Below are 11707 nucleotides of genomic sequence, written 5' to 3'. Positions count from 1 at the left end.
AAACTTAAAATTAAATTAAGTTAGTTACGTACGTAAACTTTAACTTTACTTACGTTAACGGTAAACGTAACGTAGTACTAACTAACTACTACTTAAATAACTTCCTTCTCTCTCTCTCTCTCTCTCTCTCTCTCTCTCTCTCTCTCTGTGTGTGTGTGTGTGTGTGTGTGTGGTGCGTGTGTGTGCGCGCGCGCGCGCGCGCGCGTGTTACGTATTTATAAATAAGTAAATAATATTATATATATATATATATATATATATATATATATATATATAAATAAATAAATATATATATATATAAATAAATATATATATATAAAAGTAGCGTGTTAAGAAATATATATATATGTATAAATAATGTAATCTTACTTTTAAGAACATAGTGCACACATATGGCGATTTCCGATTAATCGGTGCACAACAAAATACATATCTTGCACGGAGTGGCAATAAAACATGCTGTATCATATCGGCTAAGAATTTAAAGTCATCTATGTGGCACATAAAGTAAAGGGAATCGTCGACTGTGCACAACGATATAAAAATATCCTAAAATAGATAAAGCATTATAAGCGGAATTTCAATTCATTACTTTATAATTCATTACAATTAATTTCATTGTTATCTCTGTGCGAAATCTACCATTAAATTTGATAATGACGAGTTTGGCAAATGATAAGAGTACAGTTCAATTTGATCCGCTGTTGGATGAAGACCAGCTTGCGTTATCGTTTCTGGTGTTTGACTCAACAAATTTTTCAAAGTTGATAGATCCTCTCGTTTAAATGTAGTTACATAGCCCTGTAAAGTAAACGCGGGGTAACTATAATTTAATACTTCTACATTTTCCTCTATATTGTCTTTTTTGTGATATTCAGAAATAAATTAGATTATTACTTACTGTCTCCCAAACTGTGCCATAACGTCCAGCACGACCTGCTATTTGTAAAGCCGCTGACACAGATATAACGTCCATTTCTTTTTCACCTTTTTCATTAGATGTTGGCTGAATTAACGAATAAAATATAATTCTTCGAATATGCCTATAACAATATAGGATACTTTTAAGACAATCATTTACAATTATATGCACCTATATTATTTAAAATCTCAAACAATAAACGTATAGATTCAAATTCAACATATACGTGCATAAACTTACAAATTCAAACCCATTCCAATGGCATTGGTTGCTACCAAGATTTTACAAGAATTATTAGGATCGTTAAATTTCGCAGCTTGCGCCAGCTTGGTACCTGGTGGTAAGCTGCCATATATCACAGCCACTTCTTTTCCTCTGTTCTCAAGAGAACGCGACACGGTATATATATCGTTTTTATTAAAGCACACTACGCAATCTCCCGGCATAACGTTATTCAACGTTTCGACAGCTCGATTTTCTATCTCTAGCTCTGTTAAACGTTTATATCTGCGAACTTCTACGTTTTCGCCCGTTGAAACACATATAGCTTTTACCTATACATAGCTTTTAGTTAATACACGTCAAATACAATATTAAAACATTTCGTAAATAATATAATACAAAGATAAAAAATACCAATTCTATAGCAGCAGCTTCGCCACATAAATGTATCTCATCCGCAGGAATTCCTAGAAGGGCCCTTGTCCACGCCCAGCCTCTATTAAGATCACGCATTAATTGAATTTCATCAATCACTGCTACTTCATCTGCAATAGATTATAATTGTATTTTCTTGTGTAAATGTTAAAGATGCCAAAATACTCACAATTATTTTGTAGATTTGCCATTTCTACAGAACAAGATAAATGACTTGCTGGATTATCATAACCTTTGATACATTTCCGTTCTTCTCCAGTTAATAAATCACATGGTGTTCCCTAAAAATAATGTTAAATACATTATTATACCTTTATTATCTTTGATGAATGTAACTAAAATAAATATATGTTTACCCTTTCATTGCATTTATGAAATACTTCTGCAACTAATAACTTTAGCGGTGCGCAATATACTCCACTTTTTGCAGTAATAAATCTTTCTAAAGCATGATAAGTTTTTCCACTGTTTGTTGGTCCAGCGTGAAAAATTATTTTTCTATTTTTCGATCTTGCTAGAGGATACCTAAAGAATAGTTAAATTTTGTTATTTTTGTAGAAAACATCTTTTTTTCTTAATATATTAGAAAATATATAATTATAAATTACTTAAAATAAATAATATAGTAATTGTATATTAATAAAATAATATATATAGTAATTGTATATTAATAAAATAATAAATCTTGATAACTTTAATATTATGTAAATTTATATTTTTTTTCTTACCAAGTAGCAGGACTTCGTAAATCGCTAATCTTTTTGAGATCATCTAAGCAATCAAGATGTGGAAATATTTTCTTGGCATGACTTATGAAGTATGGAAAAATATCAGTAATATTTCCAACGCCTTGCAGGATATCACTCAAGACTACATAGAGATCCACAGGTAATGATTCCGTTCCTAAGCAATACTGTTTAAAGTTTGTAAAAGCCTGTCCCTGGAGATAGTCTAAAATCAATGCCACAATTAAAAATTGTAATTAGTGACATATATATTTGAATGTCTACGCACTATGTAATCCATATTCCTGAGCTAATTCCTTGATTTCTGTCTTGTTTGAGAAAGCATTCAATATCTTTAAAAGATCTGTCTTCTTCAAAGAAGACCCAGTTAATTCAGCGCCGACATTTATATCATCTGGATTTGATTTGATAGGTATAGGATGAAACAAAGATTCTGGTACATTTGTACTGTCGCTTTTCTTGCCTCTGCATAGTTGGACATAACTTGTGCCGAGAGCTGTTGACCTAGCAATGAAACAAATGAAATAGGAATCACAGTAAGAATATTAGGTCTGTTCTTTTTAGTTAAAACTTCTGTACCAGTTTATCTCTCTTTCTTTTCTCTTCAGGAGAAAGAAGAAGATAGTGCGAAAGTTTAATAAAAAAAACAAGTTTATTCTTAATATACTTTGCAATATACAATATATTAGATAGAAAGAAGATAAAGAAAAGATACGATTGAAGTGTATAGATATATAATCTTTAATATCTATTATTTAATATCTAATTTTAACAGTTTATGTATATACACACCTGCGTATGAATGCTGCCGCTGATAAAGCGCTTTTTCGCATCAACTGTTCTGTCATGGCACATTTAATAAGTATCATCTTTTTTTCAATCGTGAGCAAAATCTTGTTAAAACATCACAGACAATCAGAAGTACATAGCTCGCAACTAATATATGTACATCGATCAATCGTATTCGATAGTATTCTTCTTTTTCTTCTTTAGCTAAGGATTCCAAAAGTGCAATTGATTATACAACTTTCTGAGAAGAGATTTCAAAGGATCAAGTCTCTTCAGTCCTCGGTAAGTTAAAATCAACACGTAAGTTTCGATCCGTTCTGTGAGTTCGATCATCGGATATTTCAGAGAGAAACTTGAGAAAGACCATGTCGGTCTTTTTTCTGTTACGAAATCGCCTGTACACTACCGCCAGTACATTCATTATCAGTTTGAGAACTACGTGACTACATACATTTTCTAACACTATCGATAAAATCGTATCGTGAAAATAGATGTGGTTCGTCTCTGTACTAATTCCTCAGGATAGAAGCGCGCCGACTATCCTCAGGAAGGATAGTTTAAGGGGCTCCGCACAATAAAAGGAAGTTTAGTGTTGCGTTGAACATATATATTTTTTTCATTACTATAAAATAAGAAAAACGAAACAAAAGAGAAATAGAAATTTCTATAGAGTAACTCCGGTATATACGCCGTACCAATCAAAAATTTAATTTATTAAGTATTATTTAATATGTTTAAAGTAAACGAACTATATCAGTAAAAACTTGGTACTGTCTACTACTAAGAAAAAAATATTAGAAATCCGAAATATTTATTTTTCATATTAAAAAATAAACTTTTTGAAACCCTCGCATTTTTGCCATATATCCTATAGGGGTGATATGTACGGCTCATGAAAAATTTACAAATAATGCATACAAATAAGACGTAAAATAACACAATAACTTATAAAATGTGTTCATTAAATTTTTTTATTAAGAACGGTAAATATGTATACGAAATAATAAATAATAATTACAATCTTTTTACATATATTACAAGTGTTATGACATGAAGTATACATATTTTATGCATTTATTGCATTTAGTGCATGAATTCAATCTGCGCACTTTGTATATTTTGGCCTCCCCGTTCGCCAAAAATGCCATATATCCCAAATATATACATTGGATATATAAGATTGGATATATATATATATATATAAGATTGGATATATAAGTTGGATATATAAAATAATAAATTAAACAAAGAATATAAAAGCAAAGCACTTGTATTTTGCTATACAATATTTTACTATTCCACTATACATATGTACCACGAAATAATCATTAAATCTTTTACACGCCCCTACTGTAATCATTTTAAACTTTAATTTATTAGTGTTACTTATACATTACAGTGACAAATCGATTGAACTGACAATAATTTCATTAACAGTAAGAAACTGAAATCATAACACAATACTAATATAATATAAAGGCATGTAACAGACTAGTTGCGGGAAAATTACCTCCTTCTATTTTTTCTGACTTCTGCGACATAAATCCCGTGCGGAGTTACCCTAAGTTATATACTATCAAATTTCTCTAAGTTGTATTTATGTATTATTAAATGTACAAGTAATATATAAATATAACTTATAGAAATTTGGTATATAACTTATATAATTTATAGAAGATAGTATATAACTTATATAAGACATACTTTTTAAACGTCTTTGTGCTAACATGTCTTATCTCACATATCATCGTTAATATTATTATACATACTTTGAAAATGTTAGATTTGAGTATTGTATTAAATACGACGGACAGTATTATTATCATTTTATGAATATATATTAACGATATTTCAATTTGCTTCGCATCTTTTATATTAAATTTCGTCATCGATTTTATTTTTTACACTGAGGAAGATCCAATCGAAAAGGTTTGTCTCAAAACAATTTTTCTCAAGAATAAGTATACGATTTCACAGACGTCTAACCTGTGTTGGTGCGCATGAGCTGATTTACACATATCCTTGGATTTATTCGTTGGAGCTTATATCAAGATTGATGACTAATATAAGTCAAGGCTAATGAGAGTCAGGTACATTAAGAATTATCTAAAGATATGACAGAGCCATTAATTCTATTCATTAGTTTTCACGTATTCGATTAATAGCTACATTGAATAGATTAAGAAAAACAATAATATTATTAAATGGGACTCTTAATCTTTAAAATATATAAATACAACTAATATAAGTCAAGGCTAATGAGAGTCAGATGCAGGTAAATAGACGTAAGATCTTGAAATAATATTTATTTATTGAATAATATTTATCGACAGAATATATGTCAATTTTATTATTTCAAGATCTTCGAATTTACATAAAAACTAATCATATGAAATTAATGGCTCTGGCATGTCTTTGGATAATTTTCAAGCAAAATATATCTGCTGATAAAATACCATCAGTAATAAGACTTCGTCCAGAGGAAAGATTGAAAGAGAGTGTTACCATAATTAGTTGATTAAAATATATGTTGTAATTTTAATATAAATTCGTTAATTATCTAATAGAATGAAATAATTTTTAGATAATTGTATAATATTGCAATTGGTGCAAGCTTTGTACATTAATCAAGAAAAACAAAGTATGAGAAAAAGATCCTCTACTTCAATTAATACATGATTCACCAATTCACTCTCATTATTTTTATATTATGTATTAATGCAAATTAAGACAATCTATATAATATTAAGCTGAATGATATCGCATGTGTATTTTTGCGATAATTACATGATAATTATAAATACAAGTACTATCATTATAAATACAAATTATAAATACAAGTACTATCTAGCGATTCAATTTTTAATACACAAACTGTACACAGAGACGGATAATCTTTTTTTACAGATCGATTTATTTATGCTGGATGAAAACTTACGAAGTGTGTTTAAAAAAATATCGAACCTTTGATCAGCAAAAATACATTTCAAAACCTCCTTAGTAATGCAGGTCCTTCATGATACTGTGCGACGCAAATAACCAGACTGTGAACAGCGACCACCTTGGCAGCTATCACGATAATGCATCCATTCTTCGCATCTAATTCAAATTTTCTTGGCCAAACACAGCATTCCTATGGTTCGTCAGATTCCCTATTGTCTCGACATGACTCCGTGATTTTTGACTATTCCCCAAGTTAAAAATGCCGTTGAAAGGGATCTCGCAATATGAATCAAGAGAAGACATTATGCGAAACGCAATGGACCAACTGAACACCATTCCATAAGATGTATTCCAGAAGTTTTTCCAACAATGGCGAGACCGCTAGGAGAAGTGTGTGCATTACCAAAGGGACTACTTTGAAGGAGATTAGAGTAAATGTATTGTGTTTGAATAAATATATTTTTCATCAAAGGTTTGATATTTTTTTAATACAATTCGTATGGGAAACTCCGACGTATATAATAGTAATAGCTGCAATAGAGAGTTGTCACTTCATTTAGTATATTTGAGTGACGTTAACGTGAATCAAGACGTGGTATCAAATTTAAAGAAGTAAACAATTGCTCACAGTGTAAGAAAAAGATTAGCAATTGCGCAAAAAAAAATTGCGGACATCCCATTTTTATGTTAAATAGATATACTCATGACATGTTTCTTAAACAACAAATTAATCTTGCAACAAAGAAAATACAATTTGGCACGATCTACAAAAAGATATTAATTAATTTTAAATTAATTAATTTAGAATTAATTAAGTAATTTAAAAATAATATATCTAAATTTCTGTTTTAGTTGTAAATATACATAAATAATTTTTATATTTATTAATAATAAAAACATAGGCATTAACGTTAAATATTAATTAATTTAAAATTAATTAATTAATTAGAAATTAATTAATTAGGAATTAATTAAATTTGAAATTTGTAAAATATATTCTAATTCATAGTTCATTTATTTTTAGGAAGAAAAAATATTGAATTCTACGAAGCAAATTATAATACGATGTGCTGCAGAATATAATGACTTTAATTCGAATGTTATATACAAGAAATACGTTGCAAATACGGAATAAAATCAATTTTCTTCACAGTAAGCTGAAGACTGTTGTGATCAAAGATTAGGCAATCAATTAGAGAACCAGGACATTAATGAATCCCTTATTACTTAATGAGAAGAATAGTAGGGGATTCATTAAAACATTAGATCATTAAATCTCTAACTGTCACATCATTAATATCATCAGAAGAGCATTTACAAAGCGCGATATATATAATCAAGAGCATCAAAGAAAGACACTTATTGGATGTTTAAATATGTTATTTAATGTTCATTATCAAACAGATTTTATATTTAGATCACGCTGTTTGCATTTACATTTTATAGTTTACAAAAAATTTATTTTCTTATATTGAAAATATTTATAAAAAAAAGCTTAAAACACATTTTTTTTAATTTTATAAAGATGTAAGAAAAAATATAATGTACACGCATGCTCGGAAATATATTTTTTGTTATCAAAAATTTAAAGAAGCAAGCGTTTGTGATTCAAATCTCCACACTCAGCATTATTCCTTAAAATTGTATCGATTGTGACATTGGAATGTGTAATTTCTATGGCGGTAATATATCATTTGTCAGTGCTGTAGGAAATAAAAGTGACACACGAAAAAAATACTAGGACATCCGGGATTTGAACCTGATTCTCCTTCATATATTAGTAGACCCATCCAAAGAGCCATACAGCACTGATAATTTCTTTGTTATGTGTTTCTTTGTTATGTGTTTCTTTTAAATTTCTTATGGTGAATAAGAGAGGTTATCGACAGTACTTTTATCGATAATACTTTATTTATCTAATAGTCCTTTCGAGTTATTGATACGTGACTTAATAATGATTTGTTAATAACAGCAATAGAGTAGCAATATCACATATACTATAATCAAAAGCTGTCAAAGTATTCAATTCTTAATTGTCAAATTTTAATGAGTGTCGTATTTATTGAATATCTGCCCAAGGATACCACTTGTCCCACATGCTATCGACGGGTATTAGTTTCTTCACATCATCTTATAAAAACACCGACATAATATTTTCTTTTCATACAAATAAACAGCTATCTAAATTAATATGTGATTATCGAATTTGAAAAACAATATGTTGCAAGGAAGATGTTTACAATTATTTCTTATGACGCTGACTATGTATAATAAATTGTTATCTTTAAATATTTAATTTAAAATATTACATAAATAATAAATATAATTTTATATGCTATATTTTTGCTATATATTACACTTAATAGTATAATAGTATAATATTATATAGTAATATAATATATATAGTAATATAATATTTAATATTTAATGTCCTATTTGATATACTTAATCTAATTTCGACTAAACTTTTATTATTATTATAATCAAATAGGAAATGATGATCTTATCTTGAATAATAAATTGAGCTTGTTGCCCTAAGCACCAAAAAAAGACGCATATTCAGATTTTTGGAGTATTACATGCAGTATATGTATCATTATGAAAAATATATCTATTTATATCATAGTATATACTTATAAAAATTCATCTATCTTCACCTATTACTTTCATTTGTTTCTTCAAATTTACGAATGACGCAGAGTTGCTGCATGGCGAGCAAAGGGTTAACTTCTCGTAAAAATATAAACTAAATATAAACTAAATATAAAGAATGTGCCGTCTTTCTTGATAACGCAATGTGTAAGCGATGCTGCGTTAAGATACACAAGAAAAAATATATATGCAATCTGATCTTAAGAAGACATCGTTCAGTAGAAACTGCAAAGATTTTATTTCTGCAAATGTGTTTATGCAGTTTGTACCTCCAAATTTCGCAAGTTGGAATGCGCTGCGCGAGATGAAAGTCCGACAAGATCGGAAATTCAACGATGTCTTGGCACTACATTGGCACAAGTTCTTTTCGATTACAGTCACCAGGAAGCTATGAAGCTGTTAGATTCAGTACCTGCTAAACTTTCACGACAATTATGTTGCGCCTTACAAGACAGTCAATTAAAGGCAGACAGAAGGATGATGGAAACATGGATGAAAAAGCAGAAAATTCTTAAATTGTGTCTACATAGTGACATTCTAGGTAATATTCATTGCATTTGAATTAGATGAAACGTCAAAAGTGATCCATATACTTATATTTATGCTTGTTGATATATTATAAATTCTTGCTTTATCAGCACTGGGCGAAGAAGAGCTGAAGAAGTTTCAGGCAGAGATCGAAGCGGTGACGCAGAAAAAACTGAGGGATGAATTTGCAAAGGAATGTCATAGATTCGAAGCTGAAAAGAGGTTTATCATTAGAAGCAACGCGGATGAAATTCATACTAAATATGAGGAATATTTCAAGGCCGCTCAGCAGGAATTTACAGAAAAGTTGCAGGTGATCAGTATATATAACATATAATGAATGAAAATTTATTTAAAATTATACAACAGGTAGAATTGATGAATATAGATGCCAAACACAGTAAGGAATTGCAAGAGGTAATCATAAAAACGCAAATGGATACAACACAAAATGTGCTAAGAAAAATTCGACCTCAGATGAATTGGGTTGTTACATCTCTTTATAATGAACTTGAGCAAACTCGTCAGGCACAGAAAGAAAAAATGATTGTTGATTTTAATAACATTATAAGGTATCCAAAAAATATATAAATAAAATAATCAAACTCTTTATAGCTTACCCAAGCTTTGCAATTTTTTTTTAATTTTTTGCTAAGTGTGTAGCAAAAAATTGAAAACTGATAGATTTAAAAGAAGGACCATATATTTTTTTTAATATTAAAAAAATATGAGATATTTTTATTATTTATATACAAGATGAATCAGAGTAATTGAACCAGATTTTTTATTTTTTATCTTATGAAAAAATGATCAATTACATATCTAATTATTGACTTAACGATATAGATCGGATGCATAAATAACATCATTAGCGTTTTTTCGTTATGCAACTAGAAGCAATCACAGCTAAGGCTATCTTTCTCTTCTGAATCCCTGAAGACGAAGATAACCCTACTGTGATAGCTTCTTGTTGGATAATGAAAAAACGCTCTATATAAACTGATTTGAGCGCGAAAACAGATACGTTTGATGTTGAGTTATGAAAATTGTTACAAGTTATTAAAAATGCACTTTTTTCTCAGTTTAGAGCAGCAATTCTCATCATGTATTCACACATCCAATCTGAAAATTAAGTCGATAATTAGTGAGGTCGATAATTTTCTTGTAAAGTAAAAAACTGGTTCAACTACTTTAATTCACTCTTATGTATACTTAATACGTGATCTAAGTATGTTTTTCTCTTTTTCATAAAAAAAATGTTTTTAAAATGAAAAATAAATGATCTAATATTATTTTTATAAAATATTACAATATTTTAGTTATTAATATTCATATATTTATTAATATATAAGAATATATAAAGTACTATTTTCTATAAACACTTATAATATGATTATTTATTTATTTATTTATTTATTTATTTATTTATTTATTTATTTATTATTATTTATTTTACTTATTCCTACAACATTTAGTAGGTGAATTATAATCCATGATCTGAAATATCAAAAATAGTAAAAACATTACAATTATGGCTTATTAATGTTAATTGCCAATTGTGGCAATTAATTACTTAATGTGCCTAAAGTTGGCCGTATTTATTCTACTTTACAAAGAGGTTTTCTTTTTGATTTTAAATGAAACGCTATGGAAAATATAAACTAAATACGATGTTGTAAAGTATTATATAGAGATACAACAATATTACGAAAATTAATAATCCATCTCTTGATAGGTGTAGAAAGCTTGCTTACCTACAAAATATTACATCATTCTGCATTTTCCTTTATTGTTAATAACAGAATGAACAAACATCAAGCAATAAACTATTTCAATCAAAGTATTTCGACAGCCTGTATGACTTATTAGTATTATCTGTTGAATTATTTGTGTAATTACCCATAAATAGCAAGGATTATATTGAGTTACTAGATAGGCTATGTATAGCGTTTGATTATCTTATTACAACTTTTAAGTTTTCGAAATATCATAATATAAAATACTGAACTTTTGATTTTTATGTACAAAGGAAACAGTATCTCAAATTTGATGCAATAATCAAGGAAATTGAGAACAAGAAAATGGAAGAGTTGCATGATCAACGTCATGAACTCGAAATACAAAATGTAATAAATATTATTTATACTTTTTTCGTGGAAAAATTACGTAGCAGTTTACAATTGCAAATAATAAACAAATATTTTGAGGTAAATATATATATATATATATATAAAATAATTTGTATATTTGGAAATAAAAATTTCGTAATAAAAAACATTTAAATACGCATTTAAAATATATAGGAAAAGATCAAATCCTTACATGAATTTATTGCTAAACAAGAAGAAACTATAAATACAATGAGTGAGAAGATTACAAAATATCGCAATAAGAATAAAATGCTTCAAGAAAAAATTGATGCTCTTACTAAAGAATTTCAAAAATTTATAAATTTTGCATTTAATACCTT

At 28.4% G+C, this 11707-nt stretch overlaps 1 protein-coding gene across 1 annotated transcript in view; it reads right to left on the bottom strand.

Moving 5' to 3' along the window:
• LOC105626378 (ATP-dependent RNA helicase SUV3 homolog, mitochondrial) overlaps positions 1–3194 on the bottom strand; it is a 4894-nt gene extending 1700 nt beyond the window's left edge. Inside the window, exons 1-10 of the mRNA XM_012207682.1 lie at positions 3118–3194; positions 2594–2829; positions 2308–2530; positions 1936–2104; positions 1749–1860; positions 1559–1689; positions 1163–1476; positions 902–1043; positions 643–801; positions 370–549 (exon numbers count right to left, since the gene is read on the bottom strand). Of these exons, the coding sequence (XP_012063072.1) occupies positions 370–549; positions 643–801; positions 902–1043; positions 1163–1476; positions 1559–1689; positions 1749–1860; positions 1936–2104; positions 2308–2530; positions 2594–2829; positions 3118–3194 (1743 nt within the window). The remainder of the gene's footprint in view (positions 1–369; positions 550–642; positions 802–901; positions 1044–1162; positions 1477–1558; positions 1690–1748; positions 1861–1935; positions 2105–2307; positions 2531–2593; positions 2830–3117) is intronic.
• Between the last annotated feature and the right edge of the window lie 8513 nt (positions 3195–11707).

The sequence above is a fragment of the Atta cephalotes genome (assembly GCF_000143395.1).
Source record: "Atta cephalotes unplaced genomic scaffold scaffold00001, whole genome shotgun sequence".
In the NCBI taxonomy this organism is placed as follows: Eukaryota; Metazoa; Arthropoda; class Insecta; order Hymenoptera; family Formicidae; genus Atta; species Atta cephalotes.
The sequence above is the reverse complement of the archived record's forward strand: the minus strand, read 5'-3'. Positions and strand labels throughout refer to the sequence as shown.